At 39.9% G+C, this 18,622-nt stretch overlaps 1 protein-coding gene across 1 annotated transcript; it reads right to left on the bottom strand.

Annotated features, from left to right (window-relative positions):
* Nucleotides 1-2,687: 2,687 nt before the first annotated feature.
* On the bottom strand, nucleotides 2,688-18,160 carry si:dkey-119m7.4 (uncharacterized protein LOC560629 homolog). Its single transcript, XM_046060782.1, has 10 exons — nucleotides 17,531-18,160; nucleotides 16,717-16,820; nucleotides 16,376-16,530; nucleotides 15,242-15,410; nucleotides 13,506-13,629; nucleotides 11,601-11,707; nucleotides 8,147-8,358; nucleotides 7,916-8,024; nucleotides 3,509-3,721; nucleotides 2,688-3,010 (listed from the first exon to the last, which is right to left on the bottom strand). Exons 1-10 carry the CDS (start codon nucleotides 17,885-17,887, stop codon nucleotides 2,923-2,925), a joined length of 1,638 nt encoding a protein of 545 aa, XP_045916738.1. The 5' UTR covers nucleotides 17,888-18,160; the 3' UTR covers nucleotides 2,688-2,922.
* Between the last annotated feature and the right edge of the window lie 462 nt (nucleotides 18,161-18,622).

Here is an 18,622-nt window from a genome sequence, read left to right as displayed (position 1 = left end):
ATGGCTAAATTGTAATGTCACGTGTCTAATTATAATAACATAACAACAAAACTGCGACAGTATGAACCGGAGGGTCTGGGGGTACTCCTGCATTCTGGTGTTTTTCTGCACCAATTTCTGCCTTTTCTGCATCAATTTATTGTGGAAATGATTTATGTAAAGTGACACACAAAATTCAGGTGTTACTGAATTGTGGTGAAAATTTAAGAACATTTTGATAATTTATGACCTTGTAACTGATTATTTATTTCCATCTTAAATGTGCAATTGTACTACTGCCTGCCTTGGCCAGGACACTCTTGGAAAAAGAGTTTTTCTGGTTTAATAAAGGTTTAATAAAACAATTTAAAATCTAAAACTGTAACAGAATATAATGCAGAGCAGCTCTCAGCTTTCAGATATGTTTCTCCTGTAGATCAACTTTTAATATCATCACTGCTCAATCAACACACACACACACAGGCGTGACGGATAAGGTAACCTCTTTAAATGTGCATGTGGCACCTTTTTACCTCATCAATAATAAATTAAATCAGTTTAATTCAGTGATAAACTCCTGGACCTTAATGGCTCCTGTGTTTCAGCAGGTTTTCTGCTCATGTTCAAAGTTCTGCACATTCAGAATATCACAGGGTTCTCTGACTTTTCCAGAATAAAGGATGTTTTGAGAGGTCAAACAGGATAAATCATCATAAACTTTGCCGCACCGTGTGGAAGGGATCCATACCACAGATTCTGCAACCCGTTGCACCACTACTATCCATGGTAGTGTGGGGATTTAATTCTTGCATGTTTTGTTGTGCAGGATCACAGCCCCTATGTGTCCACATGAGGAAAGGTTAAGATAGATCAGAGTAAAAATGGACTAATGGTTGCATTAGACTAGGCAACTTGATGAGTTGCCCATTAAAATATTCCTGCAAATGCAGTGAAGAAGCTGATTATCTGTAATTTAGCTATTTCTACAATTCTATTTCTACAATTATTTTCCTTTTTAAATCTCCATGAAGGTGTTGATAAGATCACTTTAAAATATCACTTTTGCTGCCCAGCCAACTTTTGTTGCCTGTGCCTTTTATTATGGAGATGTAGCCAATCAAACTGCTTGTTTTGCAGTAGCGCAGGCTGCCAAAACAATCTGATTATTCCTGAAGCATCTAAATAATCTTCACAACGCAAAGAATTATTGTGACAGTAACACGGGAGCAGCTCGTTGTTGAAGCAGGTAAACCTACATACAGAGGAAGCTGTGCGTCAAGTGTAAAACCCAACAGGACTGTTTTATCCACCATATTCTCTCTCTCTCTCTCTCTCTCTCTGTGCATCTCGAAAGAAAAATAACAGCTGGTAGCTGCTGAGTGAAAGATTAGTTTCACCGGCGACATTCTCTTTATGGACTCACCGTCGGACATTGCTATAGAACAAATAGTAACCAATGTGTATTAAAGAAATGTCCAAAGCGATGCTCTGTTCAACAACAGGACACTTTTAATATATCTCAATCAATGCAGTGATCACCTGACATAGATGTTACAGTGTGTAGTCTTCATTTCCTCTGCAGAGACTAAAGACGCTTTTAATGCGCCGTTAATGGAAAGTGAAAGTATGTCACTTGCTGGCTTGTTAAAGAGCGACGCAGGCTGCTTTCCAACAGGCCACCAGTGCCGTGGTGTGCGCTCACTGGATTTCAGTTGTATTAGTAGAACATAAAGCCTTAAACTGGAAAGATATTTGCCTGATTTTCTAAATGTTTGCATCTGCCATCTGCATCTGTGACTGGGACTGTGGCAAGCACCCAACCAGCGCTTTACTGCGTACCTGCGCCCACACAGCCTCGATGACAGCTCATTTCGGTTTGGACAAAACATAGATTTTGAAATGATATATGTATAATGCCTCCTTTGCCAATCAGGTGAGTATGAATTCAACCGGTACAGAAGAGTCTCATTTCTTATACATTGTACCTTAAAAGGCCTAAATTTTCTTATAAGTCACACTCATGCGATTTTAAGTGCTGTGTACAAAAATTGTGTTCTGTGAATTTCTTGCGTGACACAAGTACGAGCTGCTTCAGCAAATAGGTGCTATGCTGAAGGATGATGAAGCAGTTTCTTGTACTGGCACCAGTTTCTGTTATCTATATATCCAGTGGCAGACTCAGACTGTCTGATGGGCAGGGGCACAACAAATGAAATGGGGCACCATCACGCAGAAAAAAAACAAACATTTTCAACTATAGAAGCACCATGAGGCAAAATTGTCTTGCACGTAGGAGCATGTGGAGGCTAAATTTTTTCAGCATGTAGGGCAGCCTATATCTCACTGTATTGCGTTTTCACCACTGGAAGGGCACTTCATCACGCTTTGTCCACTGGAAGGGCACCCTAGAGGGCACTTGATCACATTATCTTACACATTGGGCCAGCCTAGAGGACACTTTATCATGTTTTAGCTCCCATTGGGGAGTCCAAGAGGGCACTTCAGCTGCGATTTTTCAAACATGGGTGTATATATCTTTATAATTTCCATAATTCTATAATGGCTTATTGAGGACTCATGTTTTACCTCCACATGGATATCAGATTTTACTTTTAGAATGTAGAACTGTGTCATAGGTGTGTAATGCGTAAGATCACATTCAAAATGAGTTATTTTATTCCACTGACATAACATAAGCTGATGATATTTAACACATGGACACATGAACAAAATCAAAGATGGCATACATAACATGGCATACATACAAACGTGTAAAAAAAAAAGAAGAGTAAAAATACTTACACTTTTGTTTAAGTGTTCAGAATCTGGGTATCTTGTAAAAGACCCATAAAAACTAAATGTAATCTTGACTCCCACTGGAAACAGACTTATGGAATCGTCCTGAAATAATACTGACTGCCTCATGATATATGGCGCTGTTGCTCATAAATTCGCCCTGGTGTTCCCAACGACGTCCGTTTTCTTCCAAGAGGTCTGAAAGTCGACTGGCTTCACACCGCCATCCTCCTCACTGACAAAGACAAGAAATGGAAACATTTTATTCTGACTATTATGCCTCGTTACAGCCGTTCAACAACCGTAGAGTTACATTCACTTCAGAACAATTCTGTTTGCAAGTTGTTTTCGCATGAGGCCCAATTTTATGTTACTCTAATTTTTTTGCCAGCTGTCCTTCCTGCATGTGGCAGCTTCAGCTCGCTTCTGGCCTGGATTATGTGTTAAACTTCTTAATTTCTGTCTATATAGTTTAAATAGTTTGCTCTTTGTTGCCAGTCCCTTTTACACAGTCTACACAGTCCCTATTATTTGAAAGCATCATGCCTGGATTGGGAAATCCTGGGTTGCCTTACAGAGTTGACGACCAGCGTTGTGTGACTGCTTAGCGTGATCTATTGTTGGACTTAATGAAGCCAGACAATGAAAAGGTATCCTGGTTTTGTTGAACTTGCTTCATAGTACAGGCCCCTGACGCTTTAAAGACATTGGTCTAAAAGTGGCGGTGTCAAACCTGAGGCTGGATCCCTCCACGTCTTCAATGGTGTCAGGTAGGGACTTATTGGCTGTCTCAGGTAGCAGCAGGGTGAGGACAGCACCCAGCAGAGGGCAGAGGCCACACAGAACCATGGGAGCCTGTGGACTGATGCTCCTCAGAAGGTACAGCATGGGAGCCAGGACTCCTCCAGTCCGAGCACACATGGAGCCTATACCGATCCCATTTTGTCTGTGAGTGACAGTGGAGTGGGAGGACAAAGAGAGTCAGAACCTACATATCCTTATTGATTCTGCCGAGTCACTTGTCTTCAAGCAATTCTCGGGTGATCAGAATAATATTTGACCTATAGGCCTATTAATCTTTATCAGCAAAAAAACAGACCGGTGTTAACCTGTAATAGTATTTAAAATCACATTTCACATTAGTGTACACAAATGTCTGGTGACAGGTCATAAATCACAACAAAAACACTGACATTACTGAACAAGGCCTCTTTCCGTCTTCCCCTTCTGAGTGGGTCAACTTGTAATGCTGAACACTCTCTTGTCACAATGTTCATTTATTTAGCAGATGAGAATAGAACTAGCTTTCCAGTGGGAGAGTGGTCACTGGTAAAGTTCAACCAATATTGTATTTCTGTGGAAATCAATATTAGAGTTAAAACTCAGATAATGATTTTTTTTGGTAATTTCTGAAATATTGGTGCATATTACATCCTCAAGCATGTCTTATTTTTTGCCTTTGTGTTGATAGTAACCTAAATATATTTGTGTTTTGGACTGTTGGTTGGATAAAAGAAGGAATATGAAGACATCACCTTGGATTTGTGATGGTAATCATTCTATAAATATATAAAACAAATTTCTCATTTTTTGTGTGATTATATTCCCTCTGAACAAAAATAATTATGTATATTTATTTTAATAAAATCACATTTCCTTCTATCCATCTAGCTCTTGCTAACTGCTAAAGTACTCCATGCTATTGGTTTAGGATTCATCTAGTCTTAAGGTACCCAACATAAATGGAGGTTACCATTTCAGGATCAACTAATTCTTATGTGTAAAGATAAGAAATGCCCTCATTATTGATTAGTGTTCGTGTGCATACTCTGCTCAAAAAAGGGACCACTTAATCATCACAGTATAACATCATGTCAATTAAACTTAACTTTTGGGGATATGAGTCTCTCCAGTTAGGAAGCATAAGCGATTGTGAATCATTTCACTTGTTTTGGTGCAAATGAAAGTGATAACAGGTGTACTAGGTCAACAGCAACACAACAAAAAGAGAATGGTTTTGCAGTTGGTGGCCACAGACAGTTGCTCTCTTTTTATTCTTTCTGACTTTTGTTCTCTAGTTTTGCGTTTTGCTAGTGTCCTTTGCTAGTGTCCTTGGACAAACTGTGTTTGCTTCTGTCGGATTACGGGGGTGTTGTTGGGAAGTCGATGAAACGCGTGACAGTGTGTGTAAGTGCTATAATTGTTTCCATGACTATTCGGCTTATCGATGGTTGTGATGGCCAAAATCAGCAGCAAATAAACGAAGCGTCATTACAACCTTCAATTTAACTGAAAACGCATTACTGTGTAAAGTCAGTGGTGAGCTGACGTCCCTCACCAACTCGCTGACAAAGATTATGCCTGCACTGTCCGACCCCGTCTAATTTACTGCGCGTCGTCAAATAATTCAGAAAGATTGTTCCTATGTTTCTGTCTCCACAGTGCCATCACAAGCCCCTACTGGCAACTCCTAACCAAATACTTTACATTTATTCATTTAGCTGCCGCTTTTATCCAAAGCAACTTATACATGTCAGAGGTCGCACGCCTCTGGAGCAACGAGGGGTTAAGTGTCTTGCTCAGGAACACATTGGTGGATGGGTCACAGTGGGGGACTGAACCTGGGTCTCTCACACTAAAGGTAGGCGTCTTATCCATTACACCATCAGCACCCACTTGAGAGCTGTCTAAAATAACTTGGAGAGTGATTCTTAGCTTTGAGAAATTTGATAACTTACTTTTATTCTTAAGTTTAAAAGTAGGAGTAAATTACATTTATTCTATTCTCAGCACTTAAGAGAAGCTTGATAAATACCGGCCCTGGACTATTAGCTCCCGTGTTTCAGCAGGATTTCTACTCATGTTCAAAACTTTCTGCACATTCACATCTGTGTTCCCTGACATTAACAGATTAATATTTTGAGACAAAAGTCATAATATTACGAGAATAAAATGGCAATCTAATGATAATGAAGTCATAATATTTTAACAAAACCTACCTTCCCCTCTGCTGTGCATTACCCTGTGTTATTGCTCTGCTGATATGGTAGTACGTTTCCCCCTTTAGACCGTCTGACAGACACAGAGCCCTTCTGGGACTGTACTGGATGAGACGAGCGCACTGCTCTTCATCAGAGGTAGAAAACCAAAACTTAAAACACTTGTCATCAGAAATAAATCTCACCACAAATCCACACAAATGTAAACTTCACCTCCTCTGATAAAGTTTAGCTTACTCGCTTCAGAGGGAATTAAGCATCCTGGAGGAGAGAGACAGTCAAACAGAGCAGCGGTGTCTCTGAGGGAGGAGGACAGAGACAGCAGAAAATATACTGCTATACAACTTTTCTAAGTACAATAGTTGCTGAAGCTATGAAGTTATGTATTGGTATCACCACCAAGTAGCACCACAGATAAAAGTCAAACAAACTCAATCAGCCTGTGATTTCAAGAGTTTTACTTTAATTTTCGGTGTGATTTTGAATCCAGCCCTCAATCAGTTGGTGAAATTGGTTTCCATTGACCGTTATTACGTCTAGGGCTGTACATAATCATTATTTTTCAAGTCTATTAATCTAATGATTATTTTTGTGTATTCTAAAGAAAAAAAATTGCCTATTACTCGATTAACATCCCAATTTATTAAAACTAAATATCAAAACATGTCTAATCAATAAGATTTTATCAAGTCATCCTGATGAAGCACATTAGAATAATGACAATAGCAGCATATCATAAAATTAATCAAATTTCCTCTTCACTGATGTGTTGTGATAACAACAGACATTAATTAGGCTGCTTTACTTAAAACTTTAAATGTTTCTGACATGGATTTATTTCAATATTGAGTAATGCAGTATGATAATCAAATGTATTTCTGCATCAGTGTGGGGCAAAGAAAACACCTGAAACCATTCACAGACTGTAAGGTTATTGTTGTCTGTAATGTTAGATGCAGCTGTTTTCTCGCTCATACGTGGCCGTTACACAAACAGAAAATATGAAACAGCCGATCTTTAGATCACACACGGTGTAACATTACGTTACCATGACAACAGCGGGGCAGAAATTACTTTTCACATGAAGGGGATGAAGAAAATACATTTCAACGAACTACGTGTCCTAATGTGCCGTGCTTGTGTGGAATCCCACTAAAAACCAGATGCATACGTCGACGAATCGCCTCGGCCCTAGTTACGTCATTTTGTTCTCAACAAATTATATAATGTACAGTAAATATTTTGAAATTTGAACTATTTCGTTCATCGAGATTTAAGTGTTCCCTCAATTTTTTTGAGCAGTGTACATGGTATCAGTCTGAAAACAATAACAATGGCACTGCTGCTCCTAAATCTGATGTTCCAGCATCTGGTTTGCATCTACTGCTCTGGAAAAAAAACATATGGAATATATCAGATAAAAAGGGACACAGTCCAAAGTATCCCGCCCCCCCACTTACAGTTCCCACTGCCCCAAACTGAAGTTTATAACAAAGCTTGTTTTAGTTAATGTGTTTTAAGTTCTAAAATTATTTTTTATTTACATATCCAACATGTATTACATGTTTAAATCATCCACTACTTTTATTTCTTTAGATTTAGAAAAGCTAAATTTCTTTAGATTTAGAAAAACTCACAAGGATATCATTTTATGTCTTATACTCCCAGCAGAATAGGGTTTTTTCAAAAGAAACTCTAATAGAAATTTAGCAAAGACATTCATTGCTCATGGATACTGGAGGGCCTGAGAACACAATTGTTCATTCTTTAGAGTAACAGCTTTGTTTTCTCATGAGCTGATGAGCATCACAAATATCTGTACTATAAAAGCATTCTGGCTGGACAGTACTGATAATATTATTTTGTGCTCTTTAACTGTTTGACATTATTGAAGTTTAAGTAGCCTTTAGACTGCTGATTGTTTTGAGTCAAATGGATTTTTTGGCATTACACCTCAACAACAACACAGCTGGCTTCATTTCAAAATGAGCACTGGACAGGGTCATAAACCACCTAAAGGAAATGCAGGGACAATGCCAAAACTGCTAAATTGCATGAAATTGCGGCACAGGAACCTTGTTAGGGAGCAGCTATCTTTTTTGTCAGGAACACACAGGAGGGTTTGGGACGGAAACACTCACCTGATAACAGTAGGGAACACCTCAGCTGAGTAGACGTAAATAATGGACAGAGAGGCTGTGATTCCAAACTTCCCAGTCATGGCCAACACAGTCTTAATGACAGACAGGTCTAGGGGAAGTCATATGAAAACTAGCTTATTTCACACTGTATGTTGATAAAATGAGAAAAGTCACCAGCCCAAGCAAAAATGTAAGGACATCTACAGTACACAGCTGTACATGTGTTCATACCGCTGGGGATGAAGATGGTCAGCAGGCAGGCTGTGCCACCCACAGCCAGGAAAGCTAGCTGGGAGATCTTGCGAGAACGGTTCAGGGTAAACAGGGTGATGGTGCGTGCAGGCATCTCCACCAGGCCAAAAATCATCTGGGTCAGATAGATGTTCATTCCAAAGTCAGAAATGTTGAGAGACAGGCCGTAGTACACTAGCACGTTGGCGAACCTGAGACAGATGGGAAAAAAGTTGAACATAAGCACCACTTTAGAGAATGTCATACACATGGTTCACGTTCGCTTCTTCTTTCCCTTTATCATATACCGACTGTTCTTCCGCACTGTTTGAAGAAGGGGAGGCACAGCGGGTGCATGGCTAGCTAAAAAGAGGCTAAATCATCTCATGAATTTGTAGATTTAGTTTGAAAAAGAACGGTAGAAGTGTCTCAAATGAATCCACTCAAAAAGTGGGAGATCGATCAATATATTTCTATTTAAAAATGCTAAAATGATGTTCAAATGATGATTAAAGACTGGTAAAGTTGATGCACAGATCCAGATACAAATCACTCTACATTTATTTGTGCATTGGGTTGTATGAGTAATGTATCTTGGCAGGCCAGCACCGTGGTGTAATGTATACTTTGTGAACACTTATGAGACTGTTCTATTTCCATACCCATCTCACATTACGGTCATGTTGTACAACAAGTAAGTCAAATCTTATTGGCTGGCTTTAAAACACGTTTTTGACAGAAACTGTGATTTGCTGGAACTAAAAAAAAATGAAAGTAGTCCATAGAGGATCGTGAGTTTGTTCGTGTGTGTCTTGATTTGGCTTGCTGCCTTCCCAGTCTTAGTGCGTTCTGTCTGTTTCCCTCTCCCTTGTGTTTGTGCTTTGTCATCTATCTGTCCTGTGTTGAGTGGGTGTGGCGGTCATGGTCCTCTCTCTCTCTCCTACTCACCTGAAGAAGATCCAGCAATCACCCCTCCTGTCTTAAACTCCGGCTTTCCAACCAGTCTCTGCCAGATTGTCCATACACCTGAGTGATAACACTCCTTTCAAATCTCTTGTTTTATCTAGTTTTGACTGTTTGTGTGTGTGCACGTGTGCAGGGAAGACTATCTCTGGCATGCCATAGATCTGCCTGGCAGGTCTCTGTGCCAGGGAGACTGAACAAATACATTTGTAGTGGTGTGTGTGCTTCTATGCAGGCCTACAGGTGTTTTGCGCTTGAATGCACCTCTAGAGCATCAAATTAGCTCCACTCAGATCAAACCCCCTAATTAGATAAGCTTATTTAAGGCAGCGGTGTTATCATAACTGCCTATCTGCTTTTTCCCTGCCTGTCTGTTGCACCACGGAACCCTCTGACGTTTAGGTAGGTGACCTGTCTTATGTTTTTGTTGTGTGTTCCAAATGACTGAGGTTGTTTTGACACAGTCTGCTGCCTGCCTCTTAAGTGTTTTGGCTGATTCCAAGGTTCCCTATCTAGAGAGGCATGATGTGTTGTCCTTTTACAGAGCACCTTGTGTTAAGGTATGAGAAGCTTAATGAGCAACAAGTGGGGTATGATAACTACCAGAGGTGACTATTATAAACCTGTTGTTAATATGTATTTATTTTATTGTAGGTTGTCAGCTGCTGTTTTGCCTCAGTTAATCTAAGATTTTAACAATTAATTGTTGGTACACTCTGGCTGCAGTGCCTCCAGGTGGCGCTCTCCCAGTTGAGTATGCTTGCATTTTAGACATAACCAACTGGCCCATTGTGTTTTATTTAACTTGTTTTCCTTCTCAGGGGTTTTAGTGGTGGAGGCTAGGTATGCTAGTGTGGGTCCCTTCACCAATTGTAGTGTTAACAGCACTGGGGCACGATTTGCAGTGACTATCGATTGCTGCAGGCACACGCAGTGGGTAAGTTGGCGCACCCCTTGAGCACACCCTTAGTTTGCCTTTCCACAGCTGGCCCTGGCCCACTTCGCCCTTTTGTTTCTTCAATAATCAAAAGTAACTAGGAGTGTGTTGTTAAAATTAACATGTTTGCTGAAATTGTAAAACTTTTTATTGTAATTTGATTAGTTATTTGCATTAGTGACCACTTTTTTTTTTCTCCTCTCCAGGCACTTACAGTTACTAGTTATCAAATGAGTAATTCTTGTGGAACCACACCTCTTACTTCAGTAAACCTGTGTAGCCTGTGTGTAACGGGTTAGTTAAAGTAGAAATAGAACACTCCCCAGAGCAAGGGTGATTGAATGCAGAGGTGCAGTACAGACTTGACAGTACGAACTCAGGCTCGCGCTTTCATTTGTTCAACCACTGTCCTGAAAAGATTGGCTTGTGATATTTGCATTTTCAAAAACCTGTCTTAACGTTTAAAAGTAGAACTATTAGAACTCGGCGTAGGCTTCATGTCAAAAGGCTGTGTCCCCTCAGCTCTGTGCGTAGTAAACAAACCAACAGTTTGAAAGGGAGAGATGCATGCACAAAAGGAGTCAGGAGTCATTAGGAGAACCACACCTACTTTAACAGGGAAGACCAACCCTGGGAGTAACACGACTGCAATTTGAAATATTCCTCCTTAGGGCGTAGGAGTACAACGTACATCATTACATTAATTGGAGTATGCATGGCTCCATGTAAAAAGGGATGTGACATTTTAATTTTCCTTAGCTATAAACAGATTAGTAAGAAGTAATTTTCAGAATAAGGGCAAAAACTAGAGGGGTGTGTAGTCAGCAGCTCTCTGGCCTGTTTTCAGTGAGCAGGCTCATTAACATAAATGAGCTGCACATGTGCATTCCAGTATTCCTAATGATCTGTCACTAATCAACATGGTTAACCCCAGGAACTTTGTTTTTTTTTGTTGGGTTTCAACTGTTCCATTTAAGTTTTAACTTTTATTTAACATGTCACACACATTACACTTGTCACTTGTTAGCTGTCTTAGAAGTTTCATCCAGTGATTGAAGAGCAGCTAGTCTACACACAGGGAAGAATTATACATGCCATACTGTTACACATAAGTAAAAATAAATAAGAATATGCTCTGCATTACTTGTAATTTACGATTACAAGTAATGCCCCCCTTTTGCTACAATCTTAGCGATTAGTTTTTAGTTGGGGGGTGGATGTGAGGACGCAGTACCATTTGTGATTTAAAAATAAATATATACCCCCCCCAGTTTTCTCGTTAAATCAGTTGTAAATATGATACTGACAAGAGATGGCAAAGAAGAGTGCGCTAGACAAGTTCCAGACTGTTAGGAATGTGGGAGGGCAAGCAAACTCCCAAGTGTCCCTCCTGAGAAGTTCTGCTGTTTGGGTGTGCCACTATACACCACAAGGAAAAAACAATACTGCAGCAATTAATGTCTCATTAAAACCTGTTGATGTGACATTTTCAGATTTAGTGGCGAAGTCTTGAAACTTCTATAAAGAGAGACAGAATGTTGTACTCATACTCACCAGAGATAAAAAACAATCAAAGACTGCTTCCTCATTTTCGGGGTTCGGACAAGGTCTATGATTGAGTGTTTTTTCTTCACCTCTGTATCCTCTTCAATTTTATAGACCTGGTAAAACATTGAGTTAGACAGTGAGTAAGACGCTCTGGAGTTTGAAGTGACAGAACAGTACTGTTTAAAGTAGTTTGCATGTTTAAATGATAATGAGTGAGGGACACATTTATGCAAAGTAATAATGGTTGCTGGTTGAGTCAGAGGCATTTGTTTGATAGTGGAGTAACTAGTCAGTTGGTGCACTCTCACTGCTACTGAATCAAGAAGAGCTATTCAGAAATATGCAGTGAAGACCAATGAGGTGATCTACAAATTTTGATATTAATTTGTAATTTATCAATTATAAAATTCTTTTTTTCCCAGTCAGAACAAGTTATTAAACCCCTCCTACAAATGATTGTCGAAACTCAGTGGGGTACATGTGGCTGTAGTAAGAACTAAACTTTGCATTTAAAGACTGTTTAGGGTAAAAGCAAAAACACAAGAGCACAGAATAGATTAAGTGTTTTTATCTACTCTAAGGTCACTTTAAGCTTCAAAGTGACAATCCAACACATCTTTGTAACGTCCGTGTTTTTTTTCCACATTCCCATTTAAAAGCACATGAACACACTGAGGTCAGAAGAACGACTTCACAACTCGGGACATGGGACCATCCAAGGAACACATGAAGGAAGCATTAAGGAAGAGCATTAACTAACTAGTTTGTGAGGTTAGAAGATATATTTATAATGAGGATCATACCATTTTGGCTAAATGGGGGTACTCAATGTCTGATTTTACGTAGAACTACTGGTTTTCTCCCAATGCATTAATACACTGCCTATGATCATATAAATAACATAAAGCTGTAAACAAAAATGTGAAAAGAAAGAAGCTTTTAATAAATCTTTTTAAAGTGCGTGAATAAATCCTAAATTGTAACCCTAACCCATAAAAAACGTGTGTGTGTGTGTCTCTATATAGAGGTGAAGAGGAAAAGACAGAGCTCCAGCTGTGCTGGTGGTAGTGTTGTAGTCAAGACCAAGACCAGTTCCCTGCATTGCATGGCACGCAATAAAATGTGGAATGAGATCATAGGTAGTTCTCAAAGTGATCTAAAAAGATCCACATTCCCATTAAAACACCCACATACAAACACTAAGAGCTGAAATCAACGCAAGCATCGCAGGGAGGGGTGACAATCATTAATTAGGGATATTGGTTGCATTTGAAGCAATAAGTTTTTACTTCCAAACAAAGTTAGGATGTTAACAAGTCAGACAATGCAATTATGCAAAAGCAATTTATTGATATTCCCAAAGTTATGGTCTTGACTGGTCTTGAAATAAAATCCTGAGTCCTCAATGACCGAGACAACACCAAGACCATCAATATGTGGTCTTAAAACCAAGACCGGTCTCGAGTGCTACAACACTAGCTGGTGGTGTGCTGAACCTCGTGGACCGGCCGTAATAGCACTGACAAACCACACAAAGACTGATGTATTGATATTAATAATAAGCCTCAGTTTAGCTGGAAATGTATGTTAATGAATAGAGACTGCAACGCTGTAGCTTCTCAAGATTTAGCCCCCCCGTTTTACCACAATATCATACAGTATGTAGTGATCAAGTACTTAGTTAAGCTTAATTAGCTAGAAAGTTACAGCTGAGAAAGCTGCAAACAACAGTTTTCTACTCAGCTGGCAAAATCGACGGTTGCTGGTTGCTAAATTTCCACATTTGTGGAAAGAAAGATCCTTCGTGTCATAGCAGCAGTAAGTAAGGGGGGTGAGGTTATATTTTACAAAGATCAGTTTTGTATAGTAAATCAAAAATATCTATAGTAAAAAAAAAAATTGCATCTTTACCTGACACATCTCCAAATCTTTGGTGAGGGGCTTCCCATTCATTTGCGCTGCTTTCAGAATCAGTTCCCATGCTTCCTCTTTTCTGTCATTGGCCATTAACCAGCGAGCTGATTTTGGCAACACCCTAAAAACGTAAAAACAAATTGCCCAGGTAAACTTCTTGCAAACACCTGTAAGGGAGAGCAGGGCAATTTGAGCCTGCGGGGAAGTTGAGCCTCCCCTTGTTTCTCTGCAACATAGACAAAATTGGTCATGTGACCACACATTTTTGAAGATACATCCATTTTACTCACCCTGTGATAGAGAGAGGCCCATGGAATAAATGATAAGCACATTTAAGTTTAAAAAGTAATGATTCTTGTGTCCTAACTATTACAAACAAGTGTGAATAAATCTCAGGTGTTAGTGCTTTAGGAAGTTACAGTATGAGGCTATACTGTTAGCATGACGTTAGCTGCTGAATGGCAGTGATGGGATAATTTGAGCCAAAAGACCTAGGTGGAGTTGAAGCAGCTATTTTATTGTAATTCTACATTGCATTATTACATTTTATCACAGAAATGATGTGACATGAATTTTTGACCAGAAACCATCATGCCATGCTTCTATAAATGCAAGACAGACAGGGCTTCAACATCTCTTGTGGATTCAGACAGAGCAGTGGGAGAGGTACAGAACAGAAACTCCGTACGTCAGGTGGTGCAGGCAGGCCAGCCAGCCATTAGGAATTATGGACAGGGGGACAACATTTTCCAAATTGGGCCCCTCATCCACACCCACTCCAGCACCACCACCTACCCGCCCACCCTTAGCTCCCAGCACAGATCATTTTAAATATGTTACCATATTTTAATACACATTTGATTCTATGTTTGTATGTGTATCATACACCCTTGTATTGCGTAGTAATAAAAAAAAAATTGTACCTTTGGGGAAGTGACTTGTGTGTGTCAAATGCACATTTCAACTCAGTGATGAATTCATTTTAATTAATTTATAAACTTCTGGACATTGTAGCTCTTCAGCAGGATTTGTTATGTCAAATTTCTGCACATTCAAAATCTCTCCTACAGAGAAAAAAAGTCATGACATTACGAGACTAATGTCATCATTTAATGAGAATATTTTTTAAAAGTTCTGCCGTTACTCTGGGCTGTGCAGAGTGAGAGTTATTGCTCTGCTGATATGGTCGTACGCCCTTCAGTTTGGGACTGTATGTTAGGATGAGACAAGGAGGTGGAAACCGAAACTAACCGAAAACACTTGTGATCAGGCAGAAATCTCACCACAAATCTACACATGTGCATCTCACAATGTGAGTGTCCGCCTGATTACTATCACCGCGTAAACAAATTGACTTGTATTAAGAAAAAGGGCAGGTGTAGCTAATAACATTAGAACACTGGAAGTCTTCAGTCAAATGCAGCCATTATTCAGGTTATCAGTTGTGTTTGACAATTAAAAATGTGTGTCAAGGGAGATCTATAGCAAGTATGTCAGTGCATTTTCCTACACTAAAAGTAAAAGAGGAATTTGGCATCTGCTACACATTTTGTTTTCATTCATAGGGAATAAAAAGGGGATCTCCTTTATCATATACTCTCAAAAACACAAGCAAAACTCAACCCAGTCTGTTGATTTTCTAAAGATCCCGTTAAAGTCATTTTTTTGTTTTTCGAAACTCAAGAAACACACTGCATCAAATCTGGGTCCCTCTGCTGACTCTGACCACTCACCAGATGTAGAAAATGAAGAGGAAACCAGGTGCTGAGATTGCCAGCTGCAGTTTACGCCAGTCTCTTATGAGGTATGCCAATCCGGCCAGCAGAATGTAGCCAATGCCAAAGAAGTAGTCAGTGATTATACCCGCCAACATCCGCTGCTTAGATCCTGTCCATTCTGTGCCTGGACGAGACACCAACAGGACAGGGACACCTTAATCACACAGCATACTGTATGTACACACAATAATGACTGAAGAAACTATGTACAAATAGGGGTATCAACCCAGTCCGTTCCACAACCTCAATGATATCATCAAGGTTATTTTCTCATCCAAAGACACAGAAGAGATTATACAACAGAAGAGTAGTACTGTTCATTACTAGTAGGGCCTTTTGTGTAAAATCAGTGGACTATCTGTTTAAGATTAGATTTGCTTTGATTATTCACCCACCTTTTGGAATAAAATAGTGTTCAAACATTTTAAACTGCCTTCATTTTCATACTGTACTTCTAAAAATAAAAAAGCTTGAAAAGGACAAATTCAACCTAATTAATATCAATATCCCAAATGGTAATAGGTTTTGGTTGATTTTTTCCAGATGGTCATGGCGCTCCAATGCTGACAGGCGTTCTCCTGTTTCTCTTTCTTAACCTGTTAATCAGTGACACTGTAAATCTGTAAAAAAGTTTTCATTAGGCAAACAGTTGCTAATGAAAACAGTGAGGTCTGTGAACTATCTTGAGTACCTGCAACATTCTTTCTCTAAAGACACAGTGCTATCAAGTTTTACAAATGGATGTTTTCAATGCTGAAAGCGCCACCAAAGTACTTCCATTCACCTCCATTGTTCCAAGGTGGCAGCATAATTCACATAGTTGGATATATCAAACCCATGGTAAACAAAATCAAGCCAATCTGCCTGGCTAGATACCGCAATACAATTTGACTGAACAAATAAAATCATGAAATTAGGCAGGCCCTATCAAAGCATAGGATACATATTGCACTGATCCAGTTTATTAATTGTGGAAGCCACAGACATAATCACAGATATTAAAGGATTCATTGTGCAGTCCAATCCTCAAAAATAATATTGTATTTGTTTTTTTTCTTTTTTTTGAGCACCCCTCTATAAGACACTGACCTAGGACGAAGGCATTCATGATGACACCAGAGACTGATGTTCCAACCATAAAGCGAAGGGCCGTGTAGATGTAGAAATTAGGGGCGAAAGCAGCACCAACCCCAAAGACAGCCTGGGAAGCCAGGTTGATGAGGATGATGATCCTGCGACCATACCTGGATCACGACAAGACATTTCTGAACTTGGTCATTCCATGCAAAGGCAACTTAAAATTTGTCCTGATGCAAAATTCTAACACTTCTAGAAAGTAATGCAGAAGATAAAACCGGGGGGACAAGTGGTAAGAAGTTCCATCATTTATTCAACAGTGCTCTGAAGATGGTGAGTGTTTTCAAACTTACTTATCAGCTAAGCTCCCAAACACAACAGCTCCAACAAGGAGGCCAAACATGTAGATGGAGGAGCCCATGTTGTTCAGTTTGGCTCTATCACAAACCAGGTCCCACTGCAAAGAGGCACAGCATTTCACTGAAAACACTTTTCATTTAGGAAGGTTTAGTCTGAGAACTGCCTGAAAAGTGAGGGTCAAGTGCAGACACCTCCCAACTACCATCCAGAGTGCCATGAATTTTTGGTCTCTATATTTATACTACCCGTTTTTTTAATTTCATTTAAAAATATAGAAATCATCATTTTGTTCTGTTCAACACTTTCATATTGGTGAAGCACTCTCCTTTGGAGGCTTAGTCTTGTTTTAATAAAACCACATGTCATGACTAGATTTAAACTACTGCTATTGTTCCTGAGAACCGCTAAGTCCTTATATTATCCGCAGCTGGAATATTACTGGCCAACTTCCAGAGATTTTTAAATCAACTGCAGATGTCCTGCCTGCTGGCTGTGACTCTGGTCACATGTGACATTGCTTTGTCCAATCGCATCATTTTACGATGTAACCGTTCCTGCTGCCCAACCCTCAGGTTGGGCCTCAAGGCCTGGAAGATACCTGCGCTGCAGGACCCCATCTCTCAACCGTAACATTGTTAAGGTAACCTGTAATCCAGTCTTAGATATCACCAGAGCACAAAAAAAAAAAAACATTCACATTCCTTAGCTGCATGGAGCACTCATGTTAAACAGATGAAAATAGGTATATTCAATAAATATAAATCCTGATTTAGAGTCTGTCAGAGAAGCTGTTGGTTTTTAACTCACCTCAGTTACTATGGTGCTTTGGAAGGTCTCTGTGCTGTACTCCCAGCCCCTCTGGCAGCTCCCAGTAGGGTGTCCATCACCAAGAGCTACTGCATCGCTGTGGTTCAAGGGGACTGTGCAGGACAGCTCAGGCTGGCCATCAGGGGTAGACTGAAGGCTGAGGTTGAAGTTGAAAGGGGCCGGATCACCAGCTGAGGGCCATGTGGAGCGGCATAAATGTGGAGGAACAGCCCCCGTGAAGACAGAGACCAGCATGTGGAATGCCAGAAAGATCTGCGGCACACAGATCCATACATACACGATCTTTTGGAACTTCCCGAAGCCTCCGATAAGACAGAGAATTTCATCAAAATTCATTCCCCTGCTTTTTGTAGATGCACACTTTAAAATGTGTCACTCTGTAACTGATCAGGTCTCATTCATAAAGTCCAAAAGTGCTCCTAAAATGCAGAGGCCAAAAATGCACAAGCAGATAAAGGCAGAGAGCCAAGCCTCAGTCAAATGTCAGAGATACAACACTGAAATGAATGTGTGCCGGGCTGATGATTAACAAGTATAGAAAGAATCCTCATTCAGATACAGCCACACCTTGTGCTCCAGTCAGTCCACAACCTGTGGCTATCTGTTGTGAAATGTGGAGCTGTGTGACGGTTATTTAACCTCAGTGTGATGGGAGGGAACTAAAGCAGGAGGGAGGTGTTTGCTCTGTGTGGGAGGAGCTGCAGGAGTTGTTTTTGTCTCTTTCCCCACCTCAAAAAGTTTCATAAGATTTGTTTTAGGTAACACATTTTGACTTTTTTACCAGGATGTGTGACAAACAGGCCTCACTCAGTGGGATTTTATGGACTGCAGACAAAACACCTTTACGTTGACAAACTTCTCATGTTTACATTGCTTTTGAGTAAAAGGTATCAAATGGACTTTCAAAGCTGCATTTCAGTTGTCAAACCTGTTCAATTGTTGTAAGCAGGACATTAACACCAGCTAAAAGAAAAGCACATTCTAACTGGTATTCTGTAATTCATCTGACCTGCGATTCCATGTCGGGGGAGTAAGCATCTAAGCTGGTGACACAAAAGAAGTAGACAAATA

Source organism: Micropterus dolomieu, linkage group LG10 (genome assembly GCF_021292245.1).
Source record: "Micropterus dolomieu isolate WLL.071019.BEF.003 ecotype Adirondacks linkage group LG10, ASM2129224v1, whole genome shotgun sequence".
NCBI lineage: Eukaryota > Metazoa > Chordata > Actinopteri > Centrarchiformes > Centrarchidae > Micropterus > Micropterus dolomieu.
This window is presented reverse-complemented; position numbering and strand designations above follow the sequence as displayed.

Bases quoted from the DNA above. Each gene is read 5' to 3' on its own strand.
- si:dkey-119m7.4 (XM_046060782.1), bottom strand. From the start codon at position 17,887: ATGAATTTTGATGAAATTCTCTGTCTTATCGGAGGCTTCGGGAAGTTC. The intron at 15,411-16,375 runs GTCAGTGTCTTA...TGTCTCGTCCAG, and splicing joins CATGAATGCCTTCGTCCTAG to GCACAGAATGGACAGGATCT. The intron at 13,630-15,241 runs GTGAGTGGTCAG...TTACGTTTTTAG, and splicing joins CTCTTCATTTTCTACATCTG to GGTGTTGCCAAAATCAGCTC.